Source organism: Saimiri boliviensis, chromosome 6 (genome assembly GCF_048565385.1).
Source record: "Saimiri boliviensis isolate mSaiBol1 chromosome 6, mSaiBol1.pri, whole genome shotgun sequence".
Taxonomy (NCBI): domain Eukaryota; kingdom Metazoa; phylum Chordata; class Mammalia; order Primates; family Cebidae; genus Saimiri; species Saimiri boliviensis.
The window spans coordinates 115398815-115412444 of NC_133454.1; the positions used below are offsets into that span (position 1 = coordinate 115398815).

Here is a 13630-nt window from a genome sequence, read left to right on the forward strand (position 1 = left end):
CACTTTGAACCCATGTGAAACTGATCACAGCAGCATCACCACATTTTCTTTCTTTCTTTCTTTATTTTTCTGAGACAGAGTCTCAGTCTTGCTAGGTCATCCAGGCTGGAGTGCAGTAGCTTGATATCAGCTCAGTGCAATCTCTACCTCCCAGGTTCAAGCGATTCTCATGCCTCAGCCTCCTGAGAGCTGGATTACAGGCATACATCACCATGCCCAGCTAATTTTTTGTATTTTTACTAGAGATGGGGTTTTGCCATGTTGCCCAGGCTGGTCTTGAACTCCTGAGCTCAGGCAATCTGCCCTCCTCAGCCTCCCAAAGTGCTAGGATTACAGGCGTGAGCCACTTTGCCTGGCCTGTACCACATTTCTTGAAACCCCATTTTTACCTTGGTTTGGTCAGGATCACAAAGGTCCAGAAGGGTGTCACAGACATGGTAACCTAAGGACTTCAGATCTTCAGTGGTAAAGTGGGTGCCTTTTTTACTACCTGGAAAAAACCAACCCACAAACATTTCCAATTAAATCTTAATGACTGAATGCAAATCTAATTTATGGTTATCTTTTTAAAAATACCACCACTGGCCGGGCACAGTGGCTCATGCCTATAATCCCAGCACTTTGAGAGACCAAGATAGGCCCTTTGTGGGAGCCTAGGAGCTCAAGACCAGCCTGGGCAACACAGTGAGACCTTGTCTCTACAAAAAAAACAAAAATTAGCCTCACACTGTGGCATGTGCCTATAGTCCCAGCTACTCAGAAGGCTGAGGCCAGAGGCTAAGTCAGGAGTATCACCTGAGCCAGGGAGGCAGAGGTTGCAGTGAGCCGAGATTGTGCCACTGTGCTCCAGCCTGGGTAACAGAGGGAGACCCTGTCTCAAACAAACAAAACAAAACACCTCTGATTCTAGAATATTATGCTTCAGGAGAGTGTAGCTGTCCTAATTTTAGTTTGGTTCAGAAGAATCTTTGGCAACGAAAAAGATTACAGTCAGGATGGTTCTAATTAGTGAGGTTTTTACTTTGTGTTAGGCACGATGGCACGTGCTCGCCAAGCATCATCTCACTAAGCAGTACCTACAATGCAAGTACTATTACTACTGCCAGTAAAAGAAAAGTGAGGCTGGGCGTGGTGGCTCATGCCTGCTATCCCAGAACTTTGAGCGGCTGAGGCAGGAGGATTGCTTGAGCCAGGGAGTTTGAGACTAGCTTGGGCAACATAGGGAGACTATGTCTCTACAAAAAAATTAAAAAATTAGCTGGGCACGGTGATGTGCGCCTGAGTCCCAGCTACACAAGAGGCTGAGGTGGGAGAATCACTTGAGCCGGGGAGGTTGAGACTGCAGAGAGCCATGATCATGCCACTGTACTCCAGCCTGGGTGAAAGAAACCCTATCTCAGAAAAAAAGAAAAAGGAAGGAAGGAAGGAAGGAAGTTAGTTCAAAAAGGTTAGATAATTTACCCAAGAACACAAAACTTGTTAATGGAGCTGAAACTCAACCCCCTATCAGCCTGATTCCAGGTATTTAGCAACCACTATTCCATACTGCCCCATCAAATATTATATTTCACCTTCATATTTTGTGCACTCAAATGTAGCATGTCTAGACAAAGAAATCCTCTAGATCCGTTATCTCCCCAGCATTCAAAGGCATTTCATCTCCGTGATGCTTTGCTTGGCTTTCTCTTGCCATGCTGGTCTAGGATACGCAAAGAACGTACCCAGGGTGGAGCCGCCGAAGGTGGACTCCATGGTGTAGCTGTTTAGGATTCCCATCCGCCACATCACAACTCGTCCTGTTCCTTCTTTGCATTTTTGGACCTTAAAATTACAACTGTGAAAAGAGAACTAAAAAGAAATCCAAATTTTCTGTTAATCATAAATTGGCCAATATGAAAGTCTAAGATTCATTAATATGATACAAAAATAGTTTCCTTGGGTTAATGTATTATTTCTTAAAGCATGTTCCATAAAAATACTCATTTGGAGGTATGTTAACAGGTATTACAGGGGGAAAAGTTCTGTGGTCACGTTAGGGAGCTGAAGGGTTAACAAAACTAAACAGAAAGCTTTCTCTGCAAGCCCTTTCAGAGTGTTTAATAGGTGGACTGCAATCTTCCAAAGGGAAGAGAGTATATTTGCAATTTGTTTTCCAAACTTTTTTGCCCACGAACCCTTCCTTCCTGTTGTCCCCACCCCACTTCCCCAAGAAGAATTTTGCAGGACTAGGTTTCCTAGAATATCTGTTTGGCATTCAAGGCACTAGCCAACCTTTCTTTTTTTTTTTTTTTTTTTGAGACGGAGTTTCGCTCTTGTTACCCAGGCTGGAGTGCAATGGCGCGATCTCGGCTCACCACAACCTCCACCTCCTGGGTTCAAGCAATTCTCCTGTCTCAGCCTCCTGAGTAGCTGGGATTACAGGCATGTGCCACCATGCCCAGCTAATTTTTTTGTATTTTTAGTAGAGACGGGGTTTCACCATGTTGACCAGGATGGTCTCGATCTCTTGACCTCGTGACCCACCCGCCTCAGCCTCCCAAAGTGCTGGGATTACAGGCTTGAGCCACCGCGCCCGGCTTACTAGCCAACCTTTCTAACACTTATTTTCTGCCCCTCCCCAACTTGAACCCCTAAAACTAGCTGTGCTTATCTTCTCTCTATGATACGTGTATTCCTTACCCCTGTAATCTCTGCCTGGAACTCTCTCCCCCTTACACTAACCTTATCACTAGGAGTTTGATATCCTCCGCTATCTTTTACGATCCCTCAGCCCTTGTGTCTCACTTGGAGTTTGTAATATACACTTGGCACCTCTCCCTATTCACCCTATCCTGCTAAAAAGATTCTGCAGTTGGAGGGTATCTCATTGTCCAGTGACTTTTAAATTGTGTTCTGTGGAACCCAGGGTTCTGTTGAGGAGCCTCAGGGCTTTTTTGCTTCAAAGAGTGAAGGAGCAAGAGGAGACAGGGTTCCCTGCTTCAATTAGTTTGTTTTAGATATGGGTTCTGGGTGTGATTTCCCAAACAAAAAGAAAAGAGAGAAGAGAAAGAAACAAAGAAAAGGAAAGAAAGGAAAAAAGGAAAAGCAAGCAAGCAAGAGAGAAGAAAGCAAGAAAGAGAGCGAGAAGAAAGCAAAAATGTAAGAAAGAAAGATGGCTGGGGGCGGTGGCTCACGCCTGTAATCCCAGCACTTTGGGAGGTGGAGGTGGGCGGATCACAGCGTCAGAATTTTGAGACCAGCCGGGCCAATGTGGTGAAATCCCCTCTCTACTAAAGATAAAAAAATTAGCGGGGCACGGTGGTGCCTGCCTGTAACCCCAGCTACTCAGGAGGCTGAGGCAGGAAAATCGTTTGAACTCGGGAGGTGGACGTTACAGTGAGCGGAGATCACACCACTGCACTTTGGCCTGGGCAACAGAGGGAGGCAACAACAACAACAAAGGGCCGGGCGTGGTGGCTCACGCCTGTAATCAGCACTTTGGGAGGCCGAGGCGGGCAGATCACAAGGTCAAGAGATGGAGACCATCCTGGCCAACATCTTGAAACCCTGTCTCTACTAAAAAATACAAAAATTAGCCGGGCGCTGTGGCTCACGCCTGTAATCCCAGCTCTCAGGGAGGCAGAGGCGGGAGGATAGCTTGAGCCCAGGAGTTCGAGACCTGCCTGGGCAATATAGCAAGACCCCGTTCTCCACAAAAAGGGAAAAAAAAAAAAAGACAAAAAAAAAAAAGACAAAAATTAGTTGGGCGTGGTGGCGTGAGCCTGTAGTCCCAGCTACTAGGGAGGCTGAGGCAGGAGAACTGCTTGAACCTGGGAGGCCAAGGTTGCAGTGAACCGAGATGGTGCCACTGCACTCCAGCCTGGTGCCTGGTGACAAAGTGAGACTCTGTCTCAAAAAAAAAAAAAAAAAAAGCCGGGCGCGGTGGCTCAAGCCTGTAATCCCAGCACTTTGGGAGGCCGAGGCGGGTGGATCACGAGGTCAAGAGATTGAGACCAGCCTGGTCAACATGGTGAAACCCCGTCTCTACTAAAAATACAAAAAATTAGCTGGGCATGGTGGTGTGTGCCTGTAATCCCAGCTACTCAGGAGGCTGAGGCAGGAGAATTGCCTGAACCCAGGAGGCGGAGGTTGCGGTGAGCCGAGATCGCGCCATTGCACTCCAGCCTGGGTAACAAGAGCGAAACTCCGTCTCAAAAAAAAAAAAAAAAAAAAAAAAAGGAAGGAAAGAGAGATAAAGAAAGAAAAAGACACAGGGCGGGCATAGTGGCTCACACCTGTAATCCCAGCTACTCAGGAGGCTGAGGCAGGGGACTAGCTTGAACCCGGGAGGCAGAGGTTGCAGTGAGCTGAGATTGCGCCACTGCATTCTATCTTGGGTGACAGAGCGAGACTGTTTCAAGAAAAAGAAAAGAGGAAGGAAGAAAAGCTTCCTCTTTTCTTATTTTAAACAAATAAGAATAACAATACAAAATATTAGTCTCATATATCTTTATGTTAAAAAACTTGTATTATCATTTACATACTTTTCTAAGGCCAGGTGCAGCGGCTCACACCTGTAATCCCAGCAAGTTAGAAGGCTGAGGTGGAAGGGTCGCTTGAACCCAGGAGTTCAAGACCAGCCTGGGTAACATAGTGGGACTCCATCTCTGTGGGAGGAAAAAAAAAAAAAACCTTAAAAATATCCACGCTAGGCCAGGCAGAGTATGGTGGCTCACTGCACCCAGCCCACAGCAATTCTTAAAACCACGCTTTTCACCAGGCACAGTAGCTCATGCTTGTAATCCCAGCACTTTGGGAGGCAGAAGCGGGTGGATCAAGAGGTCAGGAGTTCGAGACCAGCCTGACCAACATGGTGAAACCCCATCTCTACTAAAAATACAAAATTAGCCGGGCATGATGGTATGCACCTGTAATCCCAGCTACTGGGGAGGCTGAGGCAGAAGACTAGCTTGAACCCAGGAGGCAGAAGTTGCAGTGTGCTATCTTGCCATTGCACTCCAGCCTGGACAACAGAGTGTGACTCCGTGTCAAAACAAAACAAAACATCCTTTTCTAAATTCCTGAAGTCTAGGTTGCTGGGATTTACCAAAGATAATAAAAAAGAGATACAAAGTGCAAAATAAAATACTACATATAGGAAGTAGCGAGTTCCCTTTTCCCTAACTCAATGAACAGAAAATTACATTATGTGCTTACCTTATCTGGTGCATTTTTGCTTAACATTAAAGGAAAAACTCGTTCATGAAGCCAGTACTTGTGATTGTTGTTATTACAGCCATACAGGAAGATATTATTCTTACGACTGTGGCCATGGAAATCACAATACAACAGAACCTCTCTTTCTTCAAGAAGTCTATTGAGGGGGCAAACAAAGGACTTAGTGGACACCCAAATGCATGCAAATAATTAAGGATCATTTGGCATCTCTGCCGTAAGGACAGTTGTTGATACCTTTTCCCTCCTAAGAAAATCTCAACTCCAATGGCCTTCAATGGACCCTACCTCCATTCTCAGCCAGTGCAGAAAACATGTCACCAGCCTGCCTTGTCAGTCAGAAGGACTTGAAATGAAAATCATTTTTTTTCTTTTTTGAGACAGGGTCTTGCTCTGTTGCTCAGGCTGGAGGGTAGTGGCCTGACTGCCTCACTTAGCCTTAACTTCCTGGGCTCAAGTCATCCGCCCACCCCTACTATCCAAATACCTCTTGGTAGACCCCAGAGGGGATTATATCTCAACATGAGATTTGGACAGGGAAAAATACCCAAACTATATCACCCTGTCTCTACAAAAAAAAAAAAAAAAAAAAAAAAAAAAAAAAAAAAAAAACCAACCGCCGGGCGCAGTGGCTCACATCTATAATCCCAGCACTTTGGGAGGCCAAGGCTGGTGGATCACGAGGTCAAGAGATCGAGACCATCCTGGTCAACATGGTGAAACCCCGTCTCTACTAAAAATACAAAAATTAGCTGGGCATGGTGGCGCACACCTGTAGTCCCAGCTACTCGTGAGGCTGAGGCAGGAGAATTGCTTGAACCCAGGAGACAGAGGTTGCAGTGAGCCGAGATCGAGCCATTGCACTCCAGCCTGGGTAACAAGAGCGAAACGCTGTCTCAAACACACACACAAACACACACACACAACCACCAACAACAAAAAAGAAAGCCTGGTGTACTGGTGTGTGCCTCTAGTCCCAGCTACTCCTGACCTCAAGTGATTCACCTGCCTTAGTCTCCCAAAGTGCTCAGATTGCAGACATGAACCACCATGCCCAGCCAGGTATTTCTTTATAACAATGCAAGTAAAACCTAATACACAGGCCTCACTATGTTCCCCAGGTTGGTCTCCAACCTCTGGGCTCAAGTGATCCTCCCGCCTCAGCCTCTCAAAGTGCTGGGATTACAGGCATGAGTCACGGTGCCTGACCAGAAATGGCAATTTCTGATGTGGAAGTGGGTGATGGGTAGCTTTGTGTAAGTTGACAAGGAAGTGGAAAAAAACCTATTGAGAAAAAGCCCACCATGGTACAGACCTGTGAGGAAAGAGGAGACAGAGCGTGGGCAGTTGCAGGAAAGAAAAAGAACCAAAGAAAGCCATGGTTCCTGACTTTTGAGGGCTCATTCCTACAAGGCTCAGCTCTTCTTTGTCTCATGATCACCTAGGACACCTATTCCAACTTTCCAAACATGTTCACTTTCTCCATGATGAATATAATAACAACAATGCTACACATTTATAATGTGCCGCATAGGACAGTAAATAGATCTTGTGATTATCTCAATCCTCACAGTTACCACCCAAGGCAGGTATTATTCCCATTCTGCAGATAGGAAAGCTGAAGCTCAGACACATTAAATCACTTAGCCAAGGTCATAGAACCAACTAGCAGTAAAAACAAAGTCTCAAACTGTAAAAACAGTAAAAATGGAAGTCTGAAAGCAGTAAAAACAGCAGTCTCAAACTCAGGCCTGACTCCGAAACATGTGCTCTTAGCTATCGTGCTTGCCATGGCACGATCTCGGCTCACTGCAATGTCTGCCTCTCAGGTTCAAGTGATTCTCCTGCCTCAGCCTCCCAAGTAGCTGGGATTAAAGGCACCCACTACCATGCCTGGCTAATTGTTGTATTTTTAGTAGAGACAGGGTTTCACCATGTTGGCGAGGCTGGTCTTGAACTCCAGATCTCAGGTGATCTGCCCGCCTTGTCCTCCCAAAGTGCTGGGATTACAAGTGTGAGCCACCACACCGGGCTCACATATTCTTATATGCTGTATTTTCATTTTCAGTGGGATGAAAGTTCCTTCAATGTGGGAACTATTACATTATAGACTTCAATGCTTTTGTACAGGCTTGAAAACTGCTGACTGATTTTATGATTCTTTCTTTGTGATAGGCAATATAAGATGGTAAAAGGAATTTAGACTCTGGAACCAGAGAGCCTGTATTTAAATATATACTCTTATTAGCATTATGACCTTAGGCAAGTTACTTAAACTATCCAGTTCTCAATTTTTTTTTTTTTGAGACAGAGTCTCCCTCTGTCACCCAGGCTGAAGTGCAGTGGTGCGATCTCCGCTCACTGTAACTCTTACCTCCCTGGTTCAAGTGATTCTCCTGCCTCAGCCTCTTGAGTAGTTAGGATTACAGGCACCCCACCACACCTGGCTAATTTCGTTTTTTTCTTTTTTTTTTTGAGACGGAGTTTCGCTCTTGTTACCCAGGCTGGAGTGCAATGGCGCGATCTCGGCTCACCGCAACCTCCGCCTCCTGGGTTCAGGCAATTCTCCTGCCTCAGCCTCCTGTGGAGCTGGGATTACAGGCACGTGCCACCATGCCCAGCTAATTTTTTGTATTTTTAGTAGAGACGGGGTTTCACCATGTTGACCAGGATGGTCTCGATCTCTTGACCTCGTGATCCACCCGCCTCGGCCTCCCAAAGTGCTGGGATTACAGGCTTGAGCCACCGTGCCCGGCACTAATTTTTATATTCTCAGTAGAGACTGGGTTTTGCCATGTTAGCCAGGCTGGTCTCGAACTTCTGACCCCGGGTGATCCACCCACCACAGCCTCCCAAAGTGCTAAGATTACAGGTGTGAGCCACCACGCCTAGCCTTGGTTCTCAATTTCTTTAACATACAATATGCGATATTGACTGTGCCTACCTCACAGGGTTAATGTGAAGATTAAATGAGTCATGTGTGTAATGTACCTAGCATACACCTTGCCCCTTCATGTGTATGCACTTACTAATTTTTAGTACTATTAATATTATACAAATCTCATCGTGAAGACCTAAGAACTTCCCTGACCTCTGACTGTTTCCATTCAATTATTTCACTTACAAGTGTAATGACTCTTGCTGAAATGTTCCATGTCCAGTTTCAACCTAAAGATGAGACACACCGGGCACGGTGGCTCATGCCTGTAATCCCAGCAGTTTAGGAGGCCGAGGCAGGTGGATCACGAGGTCAAGAGATCAAGACCATCCTGGTCAACAAGGTGAAACCCCGTCTCTACTAAAAATACAAAAATTAGCTGGGCATGGTGGTGCGTGCCTGTAATCCCAGCTACTCGGGAGGCTGAGGCAGGAGAACTGCCTGAACCCAGGAGGTGGAAGTTGCAGTGAGCCAAGATGGCGCCATTGCACTCCAGCCTGGGTAACAAGAGCGAAACTCTGTCTCAAAAAAAAAAAAAAAAAGATGAGACACGATTTAAAAGTCTGAAAATTAAGAAAGCCACTTGACTACAAAGAGACTGGTAAGAGCTCTGTCTCCAAAGTCATACTGCATTCCTATAACAACAGAAGAGACCTCATACCCCATCAGGTAGGGATATCCGGTACTGGTACTTGTAACAGTCACAGAAAGATCAACAGATAAAAAGTCTCACCTTTTGAAAAGAAAAAAAAAAGTCTCACCTTTTGATCATGTTCCTGGTGTACCAAATACAAGGAAAAGACTCCTTCAGAATGGTTTTATAATGCCTGTTCAAATCCCTTCCAGCCAAGGAGCACCGATAATTCCCCACAATCACACCATCTGGATTTAACATGGGAAGCACCTTGAAGACAAAAATATCTCTGAGGAGCCGGGCATCTGGGGAGTTGCTAAGGATGAAGTCCAAAAAGCCTTTCATAACCCAGGAGCCATTACTTTCCCCAGGGTGGACTCTGGCACTCAAGACCACAGCTTTTTTTGCAGCTGCCTCTTGAGGGGTCTGGGATGGGTTGGTGATGGTGAGCAGGTAAACGGTATTTCCTGCTAGGCTCCTGCATAAAGTTCGGAGCTTGCAGAACTGGGACTGGATGGGGTTGTTTGCCACTGACAGGAGGTAGCATTGCAAATCAGTGTATGTATATGGGTAGAAGTGTGCAAAGAAGCAAGTGTCCTGGTCATATGGAAACTGAATGGTCCATGTGAGGCAGTAGAAGGGCTGCTGCCCATCATCCGTGTTGTTTTTGTAGTACTTGATTTCATTTCCTTCTCTCCTCCAGCCAATATTGCGGGTGTCGGCATCCAGTTGGGAATACAAGAGTGGCTTCATTCCTACAGTATAAAGACTCTTGGATTTTAGCAAGTTGACAATGGTGAAGCGATAGGTGGGGTCTTTTCTGGTGTTCTGAACACGAAAATAAAACCACTGAGTGTGTTTGTTTGTGTAGAGGTCGGTTCGCAAGGTAAGTTCATACTCATAGGTGTCTCTGTAATGGAGAAAACAGAACAATTCAGTAACCTTACACCCTGCCTTAAAAAACAAATTGGGAAAATATTTTCTCCTGGTAAAAACAGGTCTTATTACAACAGAAAAACGTGCTATGTTAATCATTTATTCTCTGTATTCCCAGCACTTTGGGAGACTGAGGTTGGCAGATCACCTGAGGTCAGGAATTAAAGACCAGCCTGGCTGACATAGTGAAACCCCATCACTACTAAAAATACAAGAAAAAAAAAAATTAGCCAGGCGTGGTGTGGGCACCTATAATCCCAGCTACTTGGGAGGCGGAGGCGGGAGAATCACTTGAACCCTGGAGACAGAGGTTGCAGTGAGCCGAGACCATGCTATTGCACTCCAGCCTGGGCAACAAGAGTGAAACTCTGCCTTTGCCGGGCGCGGTGGCTCAAGCCTGTAATCCCAGCACTTTGGAAGGCCGAGGCGGGTGGATCACGAGGTCAAGAGATCGAGACCATCCTGGTCAACATGGTGAAACCCCGTCTCTACTAAAAATACAAAAAAGTAGCTGGGCATGGTGGCACATGCCTGTAATCCGAGCTACTCAGGAGGCTGAGGCAGGAGAACTGCCTGAACCCAGGAGGCGGAGGTTGCGGTGAGCTGAGATCGCACCATTGCACTCCAGCCTGGGTAACAAGAGCGAAACTCCATCTCAAAAAAAAAAAAAAAAAGAGTGAAACTCTGCCTCAAACAAACAAACAAACAAACAAAACAGTAAGGAGGTAAGCCAGTATGGTGACACACCCCTGAAGTCCCAGTTACTCCTGAGACTCAGGTGGGAAGATCATGTGAGGTCAGGAGTTCAAGGCTGTAGTGTACGATGATTGTACCTGTGAATAGCCAGTGAACTCCAGCATGGGCAACATAGTGAGACACTGTCGCTAAAAACAAATAGAATAAATAAGGAGGTATGCCTGTTGTACTGCCATAGAAAAACACCTTAAATTTATGAAGTGGAAAAAAAAAACAGTTTGACAATTTGCAAAACAATATGTACGTACCCCATTAACCAATTTTCACTTAAAAAATATATGATTTATAGGCCGGGCGCGGTGGCTCAAGCCTGTAATCCCAGCACTTTGGGAGGCCAGGGCGGGTGGATCACGAGGTCAAGAGATCGAGACAATCCTGGTCAACATGGTGAAACCCCGTCTCTACTAAAAATACAAAAAATTAGCTGGGCGTGGTGGCACGTGCCTGTAATCCCAGCTACTCAGGAGGCTGAGGCAGGAGAATTGCCTGAACCCAGGAGGCGGAGGTTGCGGTGAGCCGAGATCGCGCCATTGCACTCCAGCCTGGGTAACAAGAGCGAAACTCCGTCTCAAAAAAAAAAAAAAAAAAATATATATATATATATATGATTTATATATATTACACATATACACACACAGGAAAAAATTAAGGCATATATACCAAACTTAGTATTTGCTGCATCTGGCCAGGCGAGCTGGCTCACGCCTGTTATCCCAGAACTTTGGGAGGCCAAGGTGGGTAGATCACGAGGCCAGGAGATTAAGGCCAGCCTGGTCAACATGATGAAACCCCATCTCTGCTAAAAATACAAAAATTAGGTCAGGCTCAGTGGCTCATGCCTATAATCCCAGCACTGTGAGAGCCTGGGTGGGTGGATCACAAGGTCAGGAGTTCCAGACCAGCCTGGCTAATGTGGTGAAACCCTGTCTCTACTAAAAATAAAAATAAAAAAAATATCTGGGTGTGGTGGCACATGCCTGTAATCCCAGCTACTCCGGAGGCTAATGCAGAAGAATTGCTTGAACCCGGGAGGCGGAGGTTGCAGTGAGCCGAGATTGCACCACTGCATTCCAGCCTGGGTGATAGAGCAAGACTCTGTCTCAAAAAAAAAAAAAAAAAAAAAAAAATTAGCTGGGTGTGGTTGTGTGTGCCTGTAATCCCAGCTAATCTGGAGGCTGAGGCGGGACAATCACTTGAACCAGGGAGTTGGAGGTTGCAGTGAGCCGAGATTGTGCCACTGCACTCCAATCTGGTGAAAGAGCAAAAAAAAATTTTTTGCTGCATCTAGGAAGTATTACTATAAGACATTTTATGTTACATATTTTTACTAACACAAATTTTAGGTGAGTTCTCATTTCATTAATAAGCAAATAATTTAGAAAATATTTTGGGGAAAAACATGAGTCATAATTACTCAATTTTTCTTCATCCCCATAACCGTATTACATCACTTCTTTTTTGCAAATACTCCTGATTCCTAATATCATTCCTGAAGGTTACCTTTTAGTCACTCCTATCATTATCCTTTTGGGAAACTGTTACTTACACTCTGACGGCTTTTTGCAGATTCCCACTCTCAAACCTTGATTCAAACAGTAGAGTATTATCTTCTGGTCCTTGCAACGTGACAGCAAGTTGCTTGATAATTCCTCGTTTGCCTCCCACTCTGGAACTGGTGAAATAGGAACCTTCTGTGGGCACTGTAGATAAGAGAGACATATTTAGGCTAGGTTCTACTTGGAATCTACTCATTCAGCAAATACTTACTGAGCCCCTCTACATGGACAATACTATTCCAGATTAACAACAGTGAATTCTCTAATTTTCAACTATCTTTGTGGAGACATTTAATTTTCAGTAAGTATTTCTTGGTAGGGCACAGTGGCTCACACCTGTAATTCCAGCACTTTGGGAGGCCAAAGCAGGTGGATCACCTGAGGTCAGGAGTTTTAGAAGCCTCATCTCTACTAAAAATATACAAATTAGCTGAGCATGGTGGCACAAGCCTGTAGTCCCAGCTACTTGGGAGGCTGAGGCAGGAGAATTGCTTGAACCTGGGAGGCAGAGGTTGCAGTGAGCCAAGATTATGCCATTGTACCACAGCCTGGGCGACAAGAGTGAGACTTGGTCCCCACACCAAAAAAAATATTTCTTTGAAGTCCTTAGGTGTTTTAAAGCACTTTTCTTTTTTTTTTTTTGAGACCAAGTTTCACTCTGTCACCCAGGATGGAGTGCAGTGGCACGATCTCCACTCACTGCAACCTCTGCCTCCCAGGCTCAAGCAATTCTCCTGCCTCAGCCTCCCAAGTAGCTTGGACTACAGGATTGTGCCACCACACTCAGCTAGTTTTTGTCTTTTTAGTAGAGACAGGGTTTGCCATGTTGGCCAGGCTGGTCTTGAACTCCTGACCTCAGGAGATCTGCCCACCTCGGCCTCCCAAAGTGCTGGGATTACAGGTGTGAGCCACTGTGCGTGGCCCAAAGCACTTCCTTTTGATTCACAGCAACCCTCGGCATTTCAGATACTGCTTGTGCCCATCTAAACCCTAATTTAAGAGGCTGGGCATGGTGGTTCATGCCTGTAATCCCAGCAATTTGGGGCTCAGGCAGGCAGATCACTTGAGCTCAGGAGTTTGAGACCAGCCTAGGCACCAAAGCAAAACCCTGTCTCTACTAAAAATATGAAAAATTGGCCGGGCGTGGTGGCACACGCCTGTGGTCCCAACTACCTGGGAGGCTGAGGTAGGAGGATCTCTTTAACATGAGAGATGGAGGCTGCAGTGAGCTGAGATCGCACCACTGCAATCCAGCCTGGCAACAGAGCGAGACTCCATCTCAAAAAATTAATAAATACATAAAAAATTTAAAAATAAAAGGATGTGGAGGCCAGGCATGGTGGCTCATGCGTATAATCCCAACACTTTGAGAGGCTGAGGCAGGAGGAATGTTTTTTTTTTTTTTTTTTTTTTTTTTTTGAGACGTAGTTTTGCTCTTGTTACCCAGGCTGGAGTGCAATGGCACGATCTCGGCTCACCACAACCTCTGCCTCCTGGGTTCAGTCAATTCTCCTGCCTCAGCCTCCTGAGTAGCTGGGATTACAGGCACGTGCCACCATACCCAGCTAATTTTTGTATTTTTTTAGTGGAGACGGG

At 45.7% G+C, this 13630-nt stretch overlaps 1 protein-coding gene across 9 annotated transcripts in view; it reads right to left on the reverse strand.

The window, feature by feature from the left end:
* AGBL2 (AGBL carboxypeptidase 2) overlaps window positions 1-13630 on the reverse strand; it is a 60530-nt gene that overhangs the window by 27261 nt on the left and 19639 nt on the right. For all 9 annotated transcript variants that reach the window (XM_010334381.3, XM_039470920.2, XM_039470919.2 and 6 more), the window contains 5 exons: window positions 12025-12178; window positions 8914-9696; window positions 5197-5353; window positions 1722-1848; window positions 390-490 (listed from right to left, as the gene is read on the reverse strand). In XM_010334381.3, the coding sequence (XP_010332683.1) occupies window positions 390-490; window positions 1722-1848; window positions 5197-5353; window positions 8914-9696; window positions 12025-12178 (1322 nt within the window). The remainder of the gene's footprint in view (window positions 1-389; window positions 491-1721; window positions 1849-5196; window positions 5354-8913; window positions 9697-12024; window positions 12179-13630) is intronic.